At 44.0% G+C, this 16,815-nt stretch overlaps 1 protein-coding gene across 9 annotated transcripts in view; it reads left to right on the top strand.

The window, feature by feature from the left end:
• LOC113842159 (E3 SUMO-protein ligase PIAS2) overlaps window positions 1-16,815 on the top strand; it is a 91,938-nt gene that overhangs the window by 7,043 nt on the left and 68,080 nt on the right. For 8 of the 9 annotated variants that reach the window (XR_011805585.1, XR_011805584.1, XM_072030529.1 and 5 more), the window contains exons 2-5: window positions 3,561-4,035; window positions 7,261-7,345; window positions 7,988-8,038; window positions 8,164-8,254. Coding sequence is in view for 7 of the 9 variants with exons in the window: in XM_072030529.1 (XP_071886630.1) it covers window positions 3,561-4,035; window positions 7,261-7,345; window positions 7,988-8,038; window positions 8,164-8,254 (702 nt within the window). In the remaining 2 variants the exon portion in view is untranslated. Of the gene's footprint in view, window positions 1-3,560; window positions 4,036-7,260; window positions 7,346-7,987; window positions 8,039-8,163; window positions 8,255-15,233; window positions 15,649-16,815 lie in introns of those variants that run through there. The other variant, XM_072030530.1, reaches the window with a different exon arrangement.

Consider the following 16,815-nt stretch of genomic DNA (forward strand, 5'->3'; position numbering starts at 1 on the left):
AATATTCTACAAGCACCTATACATATGCATTACCTATCCCCGCCTTCCCTCGCTTCTCATGCTAATTAGCCTTTTGGCACCTTGCGCCTGCGTAGAGCCTCCCAAGAATTGTGGGCAGGGGTCTTTGGGACGTGGGCAGGGGTCTTTGGGAGGAAGATCCCGAGTCTTCCTCACAGTGTACTTTTCACCTTTGGTCAGGAATCTGCTGAATTGGCACGTTTCTTAATTGCGAGAGCTGGTTGTTGCCAATTCTTCCGTTTGTTGTATCTTTATAATGAATTCCAATGTCCAATTTTGAGATTTATAGTCCTTACATTTGTTTCTCTGTCCGTCTGCCGCTTCCTTATCATGAGTTCCAGTGTCTTGTTTCGAGATATACAGTCCATGTCTGGGGATTGTCCTTGCCTCCCCAATGCCTCCCCAATACCTCCTTAATCACTGTATTTCCTCGCAGACGTGTTGGCTTTAACCTTTTATTTTACAGCTCTTGTGTGACAGGCTTCGGCGGGGGGTGCCCACAAAGGGGTTTAGGTGTGTCCACAGAGAACTGTTTGCGGTGCTTATTTCATTTCTTCCTGCCTTCTTCCCTCGTGTTTCTTGGCCGATCCATTGGTGCCTTTGGTGAGAAGGGAAGCATTGCCCTTGCCTGGCATCCCCACCTGCACAAGTGCTGCCAACTGAATGCCTCAGGGATGCCGAAGCCCTCCCTGCCCCCAGCCTAACTCTGCTGTGCCAGTGAAATGTGGCTGCGGAGTTAGGCTTCTGCATAGAGAAAGGTCTGATGGCTGTGCATTTCCCACCACTGGTCATAGTCTGACCAGTGGTGGGAAATGTGCTGCAATCACCAGAGAATATCCTATGCCAGGGCTTCTTCAGCACTAACACTGCTCTGATGTAGGTGAGGAGCTCAGTCACGAACACCTCAGGGAAAGAATTGTGTTCCCCTACTGGAGAAAGCAGTGCTCCTACTGGAGAAAGCAGTGCTCTATCTCAATCTTGGGTTTAAGAAGCATTGCCTTATTTTTTCCTCAGTTGTTCAAAGGTTATTTTTAACTTGTGCTTGTATGTTTTCTTGCTTCGTGTTCTGACTCACTTGCAGCCTGCTTTTTAAGAGCTCTCAGAGGGTGTAGCTCTGGAGATGGCTAAACCCCTGCTGTTAACTAGCAGAGATTGCTCTCCTTCTTGTAGCTCCTCTTGATGTTTGAGCCAGGGCCGTGACTTGCATTTTCTGATGCACCGTGCTCCTTTATCTAGATATGTGTAAGTATTGATAGATAGTTTGGGAATTGGGTACCTACATGCCTTTGAGATTGTATGCATCTGAGGTGCTTTCCAAAAGTAACACAGGAAATACGGAGGGGGAAAAGGGAACGGGATTTCAGGTCAACTGCAGAACTCTCCTTTCTTCACTGGAAATAAAGTATCAGCACTTTTTTTTTTTTTTTAAAGTGCTAGTCTGAACAGATGCCTTCTGACGTTTCCATTCATCTTACTTTGTAACCTGGAGTGCCTCGGAAATGAGTGTGCTAGCCTCTAAATTATGGAGAAGATGATTCTTGAAGTTATTGAGGCACACCTGGGGGACAGTGCAGTCATTGGTCCCAGCCAACATGGGTTCATGAGGGGTAGGTCCTGCTTAACAAATTTGATTTTCTTTTATGATAAGATCACCTGTCTAGTTGATCAAGGGAAACCAGCTGATGTGATCTTTTTGGACTTCAGCAAGGCTTTTGACACGGTTTCCCATAGGATCTTACTGGACAAAATGTCCAGCATACAGCTAAACAAAAACATCATACGATGGGTGAGCAATTGGCTGACGGGCAGGGCTCAAAATGTTGTGGTTAATGGGGCCACATTTGGCTGGTGGATGATCACTAGTGGGGTCCCTCAAGGCTCCGTTTTAGGGCCAGTCCTCTTCAATGTCTTTATAAATGATTTGGATGTAGGACTAAAAGTTGTTCTGAGCGAATTTGCCGACAACGCTAAACTTGGAGGAGTTGTGGACTCGGATGAGGGTGGAAAGGCCTTTCAGGGAGAACTGGACAGATTGGAGAGCTGGGCGATTGTAGTGGGTTTACGTGGCAAGGTTTTGGTAGCAGGGGACCATAGGGGTGGTTTCTGTGAGAAGGATCTAGAAGCTGCCCCATGTTTGGTAAGGGCCCCACTGCTGACCAGAGCCGAGCCAATAAGCAATGTTGTTTTGCGCCTCTGTGAGAGCATATTTAAGACAGGGGAAAAAAAACGCTGCGCCACACAGCAGCTGGGAGAGTGAAGGGAGTGAGGAACAGCCTTGCAGGCGCCAAGGTCAGTGAAGAAGGTGGGGGAGAGGTGCTCCAGGCGCCGGAGCAGAAGTCCCCTGCGGCCTGTGGTGAGGACCATGGTGAAGCAGGCTGTCCCCCTGCAGCCCATGGAGTACCACGGTGGAGCAGGGTTCCACGCTGCAGCCCGTGGAGGAGACCACGGTGGAGCAGGTGGCCCTGCACTGATGGAGGCTGCCGCCTGTGGAAGACCCTTGCCGGAGCAGATTCTGGGCCGGACCTGTAGCCCGTGGAGAGGAGGCCACGCAGGAGCAGGTGACCTGGCAGGAGCTGCTGCCCGTGGGGGACCCAGGTTGGAGCAGTTTGCTCCCGAGGGATGGACCACGTGGTACGGACCCATATCTGGAGCAGCTCTGGAAGAGCTGCTGCCTGTGGGAAGCCCATGCTGGATCTGTTTGGAAAGGACTGCATCCCATGGGAGGGACCCCATGGCGCAGGGATGAGAGTGACTGAGAAGGAGCGGTGGAGACAAAGCACTATAGACTGACCACAACCCTTGTTCCCCTGCACTGCTCGGGGGGAGGAGGTGGAAGAGGGTGGATGCAGGGGAAGATGTTCTTGTTTCCTTTCCTTTGTTTCTCACTTCTCTAGCTTGTTAGTAAAAGGAAATAAATCTTACTATCTCCCTATGCTGAGTCTGTTTTGTCCGTCACAATAATTACTGCGCAATCTCCCCGTCCTTATCTCAACCATTGAGCCCTTTGCGTTGTATTTTCTCTCTCTTTCCCTTTGAGGAGGGGGAGTGAGAGAGCGGTTGTGGTGGAGCTCGGCTGCCCACCCAAGTAAAACCACCACAGTGTCTCAGAATAAGCTATGCAGAACTTATTTTATAACACTTGTTTTATTTCTTAAAATGTACTGGAGAACAGATAACACTGATTTATCTGATTTTTTTTTTTATTTTTTATTTTTTCATGAAGTGAGATATTTTGCATCAGATGATGCTTCTAGTTTCCTGTGGAGTTAGGATAGCATTGCATTGTTTTTTTGGTGTTGAAAGTGGAAACAACTCAACTACAAGTCCTTATAACCAATAACACAACCAAGCTCAACCTTCCTAGACATGTTACTTTGCTTTAAGCTAACTGTACTCTTGTTCTGGGTAAGAGTATGGGTAGTATCTAAGATGACTGGGGAAGAACTGGAACGATGGAAGTTCAGATCTTCACCATGCCCTTCAGAACAGATGACTTACTATACTGTCGGTGCACTTATGCTTCTCTTGATTTATCTTTCCAGAATATGGTATCAAGTTTTCGTGTGTCTGAACTGCAAGTGTTGTTGGGCTTTGCTGGACGTAATAAAAGTGGACGGAAACATGACCTCCTGATGAGGGCACTGCACTTACTGAAGAGCGGATGCAGCTCAGCAGTGCAGATAAAAATCCAAGAACTCTATAGGTGTCGGTACCCAAGGACAATTGAAGGACTCTCAGACTTATCAGCTATAAAACCCATCGTTTTCAATTTGGACAGTAGTTCCTCTCCTGTGGAGCCTGACCTGGCTGTTGCTGGGATTCACACGCTCTCTTCTACTTCAGTCACGCCTCAGTCTCCTTCCTCCCCTGTCAGCTCCGTGCTTCTCCAGGACACTAAAGCTCACTTTGAGATGCAGCAGCCGTCCCCTCCAATTCCACCTGTTCATCCTGACGTTCAGCTGAAAAGCCTGCCTTTTTATGATGTGCTAGATGTGCTCATAAAACCTACAAGTCTAGGTAAGTGTTTGATAGTACTGCAGGTTGTTTAATTTGGATGATAGGTATTGCTTATGACAGCGCGAAGTCCAGGCTTACTTTTTTTTTTTTTTTTTTTCCAGCTGGGGAAAAGTGGAAGTTCCCTTCCCTTCTTAGTGCTGGCACTGCCCTTTCTCTACCTCTTGCCCCCCAAAGGGCCAAGCCCCGCTTTAGTAATAATAAAAAAAAGTATTGTGTTCTGCTGATACCCTAGATTTAAAGATAAACGTGACTCTCTTTTCAATGCTTCTTCAATTACTTCTGTCTGAATGATTTGGACCTAAAGTATCTGTTTGATACAAGGGAGGAACACCTGTCAGGCCAGCAGGAGAAAGATTTCAGGGTCAGTAGTTAAGTTCCTGCAGTGTAATGAGAACAAGTTCACCGTTTTGTTAGCTTGTATTTATCTCGTTGCAACAGAGGCAACAGTTCTGCAGGTTCTGGCATCTTGCATTGAGATGCTTTCTTTGGGCATCAAATGCTGAATTTTGTGCTTGGTTTACTGGTAGCTTCTCAGCCTGCTGGCTGTCGCCATACTGGATGTTAAAATGCAGAGAAGATCTTTGTCTTCCAAACAACTCGAAGTCTGAGTTAGCTTACTCAAATGCCTCATTCTTGAGCCTATTTATTTAGAAATAGGCTTGAAATTTAACTCTTTTTTTTTTTTTTTTTTACCTTATAGGGTAGAAAATGTTCTGTGATGATTTAGCAATACTGTTTAGAAACACTGTTAGCATTTTGCAAGCTGTTTGCATCCCGCTAAACTCTTTATTTTTTTAAGTGATAAGCGTCTTAGGTTGTGACATTTTACCGAAGTGAGGCATATGCTAGTCATCCTCCAGTATCTAAAGCAGCAAGCATTACTAGCAAGTGTTCCTTACGCTACTTGTAGTCACTTGTGCTTGTGTCATGACATCCTGTTAGGGAGAGGGTCCCTCTCCCTATTATTGTCTTAATGCATGGATGGGCTTGATATTAATGTGTGCTTTGGTATTGTCTGACTCTACAGCTCATCCCAGCTTCTTCCTCCTCCTCCTCACGTTCACTCTATACAGTAGCTGAATACATTAATTATATTCCTTTGTTGCAGGAAGAACGGCCAAAAACACGACAGACACCAGTATGGTCAGATCATGCTCTCCCTTTATTACCCGAATAGCCTGACTTTTATAGCAAACTTAACAGGGGCGGACAGTGTCTCACACAAGATTATTGGTCAAAAGCACTCAGACAAACAACTGCAAGAAAACAACCCCCTTGTGATTAGCAGTCACGTAGTAGATCCCGTCCTTGAAGCCAGCTGCTGGCAACAATATTTTTCTAAATTCCTCAATCGGGTGATGTGGGAACACTGTCATGGGAACTTCTCATAGTCGTCCTGGTAGCTTGGTTTGCTCAGCTGCAGCAAGTCATGGCCTCCTTGCTCTTTCAAAAATCCCTCAACGTTCCTTAATTATCCTGTATTACAGGACAACTGTTGGCTCATAGTTAACCAGGCTTGTTGCCAGATGTGTGGTCACCTTCTCCCATCTAATGTGGTGTGTCCTCTGCATTGTATTTCTGTTATGCAGTTACTGGTTTTGGTCAGTGATATCTGGAGGCAGCAGTAATATGCTGGAAAACAATCTGTAACAGCTGTTTTCAGTTTTGGAAATGCTTGCTTCTTAAACTGAATGCTTCATCAGGGTGTCAGTGTGTTATAGTTAAAGTTGCATGAAAATCCTCTTTCCCTTGAAAACTGTAGGCTCTCTTGGTGTTGCACAGCTCTCATAGAAGTAGGGTTATCTGATTCTCCAATGTCTGTATGTGGGTGAGAGGGACAGAAGGAATGTAACTGAGTACCTGCTTGCCTTAAAATTCTTCCCTGCCACACAATATCTGAGGATGGCAGCAGCTGGAGCTGCAGCTCTACGTGAGGAGTAGGTAAATGAGAAGTGAGGAATGGCTTGCTGCGTAAATAATGAATTAGTGACTTTAGCGTGGGTTCGTGAGCAAATTTGAAAGAAACCCTTATTAAATATTTTCAGATTGATATGGGTAGATCATAGTCCAAGTTAATAGATATGGGTGGCTGAGACATGAAATAAATGTGTGTTTAAGAATTCAGAAATCAAACGGGCACGTAGCTCAGTGCTAGGAGTATAGTCTGCTTCATTGCAGCTCTTTGAAAGGCATCTACATATGTATTCTTTTATGAGGCCATAAGAGCGGCTGTGGATGTGGGATTTAGCTTTAATCCACCACTTGGTACAGTACAAGTTTCAATTTTAAATGTGTCCCAATATTTTGAAATATAAAATGCTGTCTAACATGTGCATGATACCATGTGTTTGAATTGCTCGAGGAACTTGCGTGTGTTTTTATTCCACCTGGATTTGTCCTTTTTGTATGTTTTCCAGGCAGATTTTTCTTCTCTTAATGTTACAGTGTATGTGACAGCCTAGCTCTTCCATTTGGCTGGTTTAATGGTGTTGTTTTTAGGCTTGTTCTTCTTGCTGGATACTTTAAACTGTTGGACAAGTCTAGTCTACCTTTATTTCAGGTCAAGTTTTCTAACTGTTCAAGTGAAAAGAACTATGTACATACTATAAATCCTTAATACAAAAATACTATTGCCTGCCATCGCTGACAGACAAGTAGGATTCTGATATGCAAGTTATCTTTATTTCTGGCTCCCTCCCTAAAGTTTAGTGCTGACTATTCCCAGATGCAGAGTGCAGCTGGCTTCTTTGGCATTAGGAGTTGTTCCCTACCTTCCTCCCCCAACAACTTAGCTACATCTAGCTGTTTCTGCACTGAGTAATTTTCCAGCTGTCCATTAATAGCTCCTGGTGTGCACTTTCCCATTATAGTACCTTAAAATAGTTGTAAACATCTCTCTGGTGGTACTTTCTCCAGGTACCCAGTGTTACATTTTGTTGTTTGTACCTTTCTTCCCCTGAGGATTACAGTGCAGGTTGCCAAACTTGTTTAGTACTGAAATGTAATGTGATATTAGCCATCTGAATATAGCTGAATGAATGATTTGTTCTGTTGCTTTCCTGTTGACAGTGGCTTGCAGTTCAACAACAATTTGTTTGTGTTCTTAAATGACCTGTGTGTTGTTTCAGGAAAAAACTCACTTGCAGGTCCTGTTCTAATCAATTATTTTAATCATAATGGCTAAACCTCCTCTTGTCTCTTTTTTTTTTTTTTTTTTTTTTCTAGTACAGAGCAGTATTCAGAGGTTCCAAGAGAAGTTTTTTATCTTTGCTTTAACACCTCAGCAGGTCAGAGAAATCTGTATTTCCAGGTAAGAAGTGTTTGGCATAGTGTGGTAACCACTTTTACAAAAGTTCAGGACAAGGGGATTCTTTATTTTTTGATGCATCCCATAAGCTTGCAGGTGGGGAATGATGATCTGCATGATAGTTATGCTGAATTAATCTGTTCTGGCTTCTTCTGGAATTAGCACAGAATTTTTATGTAGTTGGGGTAAATCTGATGCTATTGAGGAGCTGATAATTATTTGAAACGGTAATTGTTACTATTTAGAGAGGTGGTAGGCTTTTATTCCCTGCGTGTTTCCTGGCTGCAGGAATGGAAGGCTGCTTTTATCTTTTGTCCCGGGATTCATGTTCTTACAGGACCTGTGATGTGAACAGTCTTTTTGGATAGCAAAAAAAAACCTGTTGTGTCCCGTCCGTTCCCCGCCCCCCCCCCCCAGCATCATACTTTTGTTACTATAAGCTGTTGACAGAGCTTGGTGATCCTAAAGTCATGCTTAACTTGCAGTACCTAATCGGGGTGTCGCTCATAAGACTTGTTCATAACTTAACAAAATAAGAGCAAAACTTAGTGATGGGATAGGTGTATTAGTTCTTTCTGCATATGACTGGATTATGAGACCTGCTGTCTAAATAGGTGCTTCTCTTTTCCTTTCTCTTTGTCATAGGGACTTCTTGCCAGGGGGCAGGAGAGATTACACAGTCCAAGTTCAGCTAAGGTACCTGTTTCATGATATTCCCTTTATGTTATATTAGCTAATCAAGAAGTTATGTCTTGATGTTTGTGGAGACACGTGAATGTAGTGACACTTGAAAATTATGCTTTCTCTTTTTTGGGATATAGGTTATGCCTGGCAGAGACAAGCTGTCCTCAAGAAGATAATTACCCTAATAGTTTGTGCATTAAAGTAAATGGGAAGCTGTTTCCATTGCCGGTAAGCTTGTGCTTGCACGTATTTGTGGTTTCTTTGACTTGGGGTGTTTGTCTTTCTGTAATGCTAGCTTGCTAAAATAATCCAGCACTTTATTATCACTCAAATTTCTCCAGATATTAATGTTAACAAATGCCCGGATTGTGTGCCTCTGTGAGGTAGCCGTTACTGCTATCAGCCATGATACAGCTATCGCATGGCTTAATTACATTTTAGCCAATTGTAGTAAGCCTCATCTGTGCAGGCAATACAACAAGAACACGAGGCATCTTCTTTATGGGTCTTAAAATTGAGTTTGACTTGATTGGCAGTAGCCCTCACTGGTTAGTATATCTATTTGTGTACTGGTGCGAGTTCCTACTTGTTGTGAGGAAACATCATCTTGTGGATGTTTGTATACTGTTCTGTACCTCTCTGGTTAGAGCAGCGTTCATTGCAGGGATGATGAGCGGGCATGTTGTAGGGCTCCCAGCAGTTGCTGGAATAGAACAGTGTTAGCAGTCAGGCACTTTGGTTTCTACTGTAAAAATTACTGGGTGGGGCAGGGCCACCTTGAGTCTCGAATATATGTGAAAAGGGAGCAGCATTCCTATTAAACAGGTATTTCTGTACAACAGAATGGGGGAAGCTCTTACCTAATTCATTCTGAAATGCTTCTGGAAGATGGAAAAATAGTTTTTCCAGCAGTATATGTAAAATGTTTGGTGGGAATGGAGGTGTGAAATGTTATCCACCTTCTTGGCATGTCAGATATGTTTATCATGTCCTGTTTTTCCCTTGTGCTGCCTCCCCTTCATGTGCAACCATGACTTTCTTGTCTCTCAACCTAAATTACTCTACCTGCTTCTATAACGATTGCACCACTCTTCTGTCTTCAGCATCTAAAAGTGTTTCTTTGAGACATTTCCTGGTCAGTACTTCCTGCAGACACAAGCTGTTCTGTGATAAACTTGAAGGTTTTCCTTTCTTCAAGCAACCCAAAAGAATTGGGTCTGATGTTTATCCTGTGGATATCAATGACTGATTCTTCTCAGTCTTGTTAATATACCTTATACTTGTTACACTGTGTTATGCTATCCATTTTATGTGTAACATGCTACAGTTGTAGCAAAAATTCTCTGTGATTTTTGGATTTAAATCTGAAGCAAAGTGAAAGTCCTGTAGGTTCTTTCTGCACGCTGTAAGATGGCTTGTTGTTCTGTTCAATAGAAACCTGAAGTGAGGAAGCAAATAAAATGACTTTTGTCTTGGCAACTTTTCTGCCTCAGAGACAACAATTGTCCGCTTCAGTAGTGTTAAGTAACTAATCGGTGATACCAGTCTCTGTTGTCAACTTGTACAATTCTTAAATGAGTACTGTTCTGCCTTTTCCTCATATAGCAGTTCATGCCTCTGCAGATGTCTGAATTATTCTAGGTTATCTCCTTGGCTGCGATTCTTATCAGAAACTTCAGAGAAGTGCTGCTAGTGTGCCAATACTGCTTTAGGTTGTGCCAGCTCGTGCTACCACAGTGTTTTCTTCTGTTCCTGCAACTGTCTGTGTCTACCTCTTACAGTGTGTCTTCTGACTTGAAAAGAATAAACATGGAGCATTGCATGCTGGCGTCTTGGCAAGTAACGAGGATTTTATATGTAATGTCTACAACAGGTGATTCTCCTGTTGCCTTCTCATGTGAGTGTAGGCAAGACAAAACCCAAAAGTCCAAAGAAGTAACCTGCTTTTCTTCCAAGGAAACCTCTCTAGACCACTGCAGGTCTCTTTCAAAGAACAAAAATGAAATCTGTCAAGGCAGGCTGGAAATGACCACATGGAAGAGCAATCAGACTTTCTTTTGATACTTTTTTTTGTTTGGTTACAGCAGAGTCCACATGTTTTGACTGTTATGGTTCTTGGAAGAAGTATGGAAGACTTAGACCCAAATAACTCTGGCACATGCTAGCTGCTAGAATTGGCAACCTAACTGAGCAGTATTAGGCCATGCTGGTTGTGATAGGCAAGCAGAGCATTCTCTCTTTAAGTCCCAGAAGGCTAGGAACAGAAGACCTTAATGTGTTTTAGGAGTACAAGATTGAGTCTGACCCCTGAGGGTCTTTGCTTTGTGGGAGAAAACATCAAAAGCTTGACTGAATTGAAGCATGTGAGCAGTGGTCAGCCTTCAAAAAGGGAAAAATGGGAGATGTGTAAAAAAGCAAAGAATGCAACTATTTTTTTTATTTTTATTTTTTTGGCATCTGCTGCTTCCATATTCTGTGATAAAGCACACGTGGGAAGACTCCTCATAGCTATTGTCACTTATCTGGGGCGAGAACCAGTTTTGGAAGACTTCTTTCAGCAATTGCTGTCCTCTGCTCTGGCCTGGCAGACCTGGGTCCCTGTTCTGTTGCTGCAGGCAGTAGCCCTGTGCAAATGATTAATAAAGGGCAGTACTGAAGTACAGCCATGGGTGGGCTTTCCAGGGAAGAGTATGGACTAGTGGTAGAACTGCTCTGGAAACCTGGTAAATGACAACTATTGAGTCCTCCCTGGATTAAGGGCAGTAGTTATCCAGTGGTTATCCTATGGTAGTATGCTCTTCCAGTAAGCAGAAGAGGCTTCCAGTTCTGAGTTGCATGAGATGACTTCTGTGTCAAGACAAAAGATACACCAGAAGTTCTGGTCTTGCTTACGTGCTAGCTATGAAGGCAAATATTTGGGGGGGGAGGGAAGGAAAGTGTCTGGAAACTTCAGAAATACTGCCTAAATGCCGTGTGAAGATATTCCTAAAATTCCGCCTTGGAGCTAAGAATTAAATGAAACATCGAGGCTATCATTCCTAATCCTTGAAATAAATTAAAAATGGCAAGACAGTCTGTTTTATACTGGGTTGCCTGATCCACGGTTTGAAGAGGTGGCCTGGGAATATTGGCTGTGCTGCGCTTCTGGTGCAATAAAACTGTGTAGAGACGCTCCTGCTCAGGTTCCTACCGAAGGCTGGAAGTTGTGCTGACTCTACTAGTACAGGAGCTCTCCAGATTGCTTTCCCATATCATTAGGTGAACATTGAACATGTGCTGTGTGCTCTGTGGGAGAGTTTCTGATGAAGTAGCATACATCAGCAATTGTTGCTTATTTCTAGTTTTTATTTTCAGAACTCTTTCACAGTAACTCTGTTTTTAAGCATTAGACCACGAGATTTTTCTCACAACACACACATTCCACTAATTTTCTTCAGACAGGACCTTCTGTGAAGCTATTTTATTTGCGATTGCAGTGGCGGGCATCCCACTAATTAGGAGCACATTATAGGCATTATAGTAAACAAATCATAATCTTTCTCGATGCTCCTCTATATGTAAAATTTTTTTTCAACCCTTTAATTTCTCCTTTTTTTTTTTTTTCCTCTCCCCTTTCTTATGTTTTGAGAGCTTGTGATCTTTGTTTTACTGTTCCCACACTGCTCATCCTGTTTTTCTCAAGCTTCTACCTCATTTTGGAACAGTGAGGCCTTCTACTGTCCACTTATCTACTTAGCATTTCTCCTTGTTATGACTACACAGCTACCTTGGAATACAGAAAGTTAGTTCTCTACTGCAAAAACACAACTTAGTTTCTCACAATTCCCCCCTCTTCTGTTCTTACTCCTATTGTTGTTTTTGCACCTCTTCACATACCGCACTCTTGAGTTTTTCCAACATTAAGGCGCAATATTCTTCTTTGGATGTCACGAGGGATGATAGATATACAATGCCATTATTATTACAATACCAACAAATAGTTGTTTGTGGTTACCTGAATAGAATTGTCTCAAAGTTAGTTTCTCCCAAATTTTTCTAAGTCCTCAGGAAGTGTCATCTTGAGCTACTCTATGTAGGATGTTGTTTGTTGTTTTTTTCCCAAATATTTTTGAGATCAGTCAAATTTGTCCTATTTGATCTACATATATACAGCAACTAGTATTAATTACAGTGCACGCTCCTCCTTATGAGGTTATTAATACATTTAATACTATTTGATTCTAGAGTACTATTTTTGCAAACTTATCAAACTTACTTTCTAGTTCTTCAGTTATAGCTGAGATATTTACAATAGCGTTTTCTAATTCGCTCACCCCTAACCAAGGTAAAAACCACCTTGCAAAACTGTGAAATGCTAGAGAATTTTACTAGAGGATTATCTGGAGTCCGCTTAATTCTGCGTGTGGTCTCAAGGGGGTTTGGCTTTGTGGGTCTTCAATAATAGTTACATTTGGAATTATTGCCCCCAGGGTGCAAGCTCCCTTCCATCCTAGGGGCAGCATCTTCCTGGCTTTATTGCCACATAGCCAGTACCACCCCTTGTCATTCGGGACAGGCCATCCGGTTACAGGATTCTCCTGTTGTATCTTGTGTGCATTATGTATATTAGCATTCCCGTGGCTACCATATTCAGTACAGTATGGATGATTCCCTACTTCATGGATATTTCCACACCCAGGGTCAGTACTATTGCCCCCTGAGTTTTCTATCAACGTTGTTTAAAAGGCACCTTTGATAACACAGTATATTTTAGCCAGGATTATGTGTAGGGAGCTCAACTTCAAAATCTATTCCTTCCCGGGACTGAGTATGGTCTGTCACTTTTAGAAATCTAGAGAATCCAGACACAGTAGCTGCTGGAAATAGCAATCAGAGACAAGGCCTTTTTCAGTTTTTCAGTCTTTCTAGGCATCTGGGTGCAAATCCAACAATTATTTCGAGACAGACCTCGAGAGATGTTCTGTATTAATTGGAAATGCTGTTTTTTCCCTCCATCCTATCGCTAATCCATTGAGAATAGGTATTACTAAGATAAACTTAAAATACACCATTTCTATGTATATATTACACCCCTATAATAATTAAGAAAAACAATGAAAATCACAAATAAATAAGGATTCTTCTGGTGGGGGTTAAAGCCCCCCCCCCCCTTTCTCCCACTTCCAGGGAGTGTTCCCTGGAAAGACTCCAATTCTGTGTAATTCAATCCCTTTTACTCATTAATTCATTAAGAGTCCTTTGAAGGAGAAGTTAAAGGTCTACAACAGATAAATTTAACAGTTTTAACCTTAAAAGTCTTTGTTAATGCAGTCTCTCAGGTATCAGGGTTAACTGATGCTTTTACCCAGGTATGAGTCCACCCTTTCTCAGCCGTTCTTACTGTTGTCTCAGTAGTCAGGAGCACTTGGAACAGTCTGTCCCACTCAGGTTGCAGTTTGGATTCTCTCAATGTTCACATCAGAACCCAATCTCCTTCTCGGAATGGATGGATCAGGGCTACCGAGGGTGGGTTTGAGCTAACAGTCCACAGGTCCTGAGAGATGACAAAGAGGACGACAGCCTGAGTATATAGTTCTTAAGAAAAGCATCTTTTGTCTCATTGTCTACCGTGGCTTAACCCGGCCGGCAGCTAAACACCACGCAGCCGTTCGTGCACCCTCCCCCCTCCCTCTCTGGGACGGGGGAGAGAAATGAAAAGTGAAGCCTGTGAGTTGAGATAAAGACAGTTTAATAAGACAGGAAAATAATAACAGTAATAATAATAATAATACAATGATGATAATAGTACTACTACTAATAATGTGTACAAACAAGTGATGCACAATGCAATTGCTCACCACCCGCTGACCGATGCCCAGCCTAACCCCGAGCAGTCCGGCCCCCTCCCCCCGGCTAGCCACCCCTAGATATTGTTTAGCATGACGTCAGATGGGATGGAATACCCCTTTGGCTAGTTTGGGGCACATGTCCTGGGTCTGTCCCCTCCCAGCTCTTACTGCACCCCCAGCCTGCCCGTTGGCAGGACAGAGCAAAAGGCTGAGATATCCTTGGCTTGGTATAAGCCAAGTATTAAATCTCCTTGAGGTACACACCGGACCTCTCCGTTCTTTTGCATCACCCACCAAGTGTATTCAGGTCCCAGGTCCCTGAGCGAAAACAATTCCACGAATGGGTTTGCCTTTTCCCGAGGCAGGAGTAGCCCAGACTGTCTTCCCCAGCATATTTCTTATGTGCACTACAGGAACTTTATCCCCTTCTACAGCACGTAACAGGTTTGATTGGGCAGGTCCAGCTCGGTTGGCAGATCCCCTAGTATTGACTAACCAGGTGGCCTTTGCCAAATGCGTATCCCAATTTTTGAATGTCCCAGCGCCCATTGCTTTCAATGTAGTCTTTAACAGTCCATTGTATCGTTCAACTTTCCCGGAGGCTGGTGCATGATAGGGGATGTGATACACCCACTCAATACCATGCTCTTTGGCCCAAGTGTCTATAAGGTTGTTTCGGAAATGAGTCCCATCGTCTGACTCTATTCTTTCTGGGGTGCCATGTCGCCATAGGACTTGCTTTTCAAAGCCCAGGATAGTGTTCCGGGCGGTGGCATGAGGCACAGGATATGTTTCCAGCCATCCGGTGGTTGCTTCCACCATTGTAAGTACGTGGTGCTTGCCATTGCGAGTTTGAGGGAGTGTGATATAATCAATCTGCCAGGCCTCTCCATATTTATATTTCAGCCATCGTCCTCCATACCAAAGAGGCTTTGACCGTTTGGCTTGCTTGATTGCAGCACATGATTCACAGTCATGAATAACCTGTGCTATAGCGTCCATGGTCAGGTCCACCCCTCGATCGCGAGCCCATCTGTATGTTGCATTTCTACCTTGATGGCCTGAGGTGTCATGGGCCCATCAGGCTATAAATAATTCACCTTTATGCTGCCAATCCAGGTCCACCTGAGCTACTTCAATCTTAGCAGCCTGATCCACCTGCTGGTTGTTTTGATGTTCTTCAGTAGCCCGATTCTCTGACCTTGTTACAGGGTCTGCCACAGAGGTTGGAATACCCTCTGCAGGGGCAGCTTGCACTGCTACTGCTCGTTTCTCTGACCTTGTTACAGGGTCTGCCACAGAAGTTGGAATACCCTCTGCAGGGTCAACTTGCACTGCTACAGCTCGTTTCTCTGACCCCATTACAGGGTCTGCCACAGGGGTTGGAATACCCTCTGCAGGGTCAACTTGCACTGCTACAGCTCGTTTCTCTGACCCCGTTACAGGGTCTGCCACAGGGGTTGGAATACCCTCTGCAGGGTCAGCTTGCAGTGCTACAGCTCGTTTCTCTGACCCAGCCACAGGAGCTGGAGCGGCTGCAGGAGCTGGAGCAGCCGCAGGAACCAGAGCTGGAGCGGCTGCAGGAACCGGAGTTGGAGTAGCGGCAGGAGCTGGGACTGGAGCGGCTGCAGGAGCTGGGACTGGAGCAGCTGCAGAGTCCACCGTAGGGGTCACAGTGGCCGTTGGATCTGTCACAGGAATTGGAGTGGCCGCAGGGTCTGTCACTAAGTTGATAGCAGTATCAATGGCAGCTCGATAGGCATGAGCCAGGCCCCAGCACGTTACAATGATTTGTGTCACTTTGGAACTGCCAGAGTCATTACACCTTTTTTTCAAGCATTCTGCCAGTTTTTTAGGATTTTGCAGTTGTTCAGGGGTGAATTTCCAAAACACTGGGGGTGCCAACTGCTCTAGATGCCTGCCCATATCCTCCCATACTCCCTGCCACCCACAACTATACTGCCTCCGGGCAGATCTCCGGATGAGCTTCCTAAGTAGTTGTTTAACTTTAAGCAGAATCTGAAGCGCATTCAGGAGGCAGAACAACAAGACTATGCTGGTCTGAGTATCCCAAGGATATTCAATATCTTGGAGAGCTATTGTAACAAGCTCGGAGGATAAGAGGGTGGTAAAGGAGGAAGGCAGAGTGATCCAGGAGGATACAGGGGTGGTGAAGGAGAAAGGGAGAGTAATCAAGTAAGAAAAAATATCTTCCCCTTTCCCCTCCACAGATTGACTCCCTAATGGAAAAAAACAATAGGTATAATTGCTAATAGTTTCCAAGATACAGTTTCCAAAGTACAGAGTCGACGATGTTACTGAGTACAAAAACCAAGTTAGAGTCATGACCAGATATTTCATCGTCTCATAAGCCACTGTTACAACACACAGTACCATAATGATCTGAAACCAGGGCCCGGAGAGGATAAACAACATGACAGAGAGCACATACGGAAAATAATGTACTATAATACTCAATTTGGAAAACAGGCGCAGCAGACTTGAGATTAAAGCAATCAGCATTATGACAAGTGACTATGAAGCAGGTCTAATCCTTACACCAATTTTAGTTTAACACACTCTGGTCAGATCTGCCGTTATCTCAACCTTTCGGGCCCCACGTTGGGCGCCAAAAAGACTGTCATGGTTTAACCTGGCCGGCAGCTAAACACCACGCAGCCGTTCGCGCACCCTCCCCCCTCCCTCTCTGGGATGGGGGAGAGAAATGGAAAGTGAAGCCCGTCAGTTGAGATAAAGACAGTTTAATAAGACAGGAAAATAATAATAATAATAACAATAATAATAATAACAATAATAATAATAATAATACAATGGTGATAATAGGTAAGTAATAATAGTATGTACAAACAAGTGATGCACAATGCAATTGCTCACCACTTGCTGACCGATGCCCAGCCTCACCCCGAGCAGTCCGGCCCCCTCCCCCCGGCTAGCCACCCC

Source organism: Anas platyrhynchos, chromosome W (genome assembly GCF_047663525.1).
Source record: "Anas platyrhynchos isolate ZD024472 breed Pekin duck chromosome W, IASCAAS_PekinDuck_T2T, whole genome shotgun sequence".
Lineage (NCBI taxonomy): Eukaryota > Metazoa > Chordata > Aves > Anseriformes > Anatidae > Anas > Anas platyrhynchos.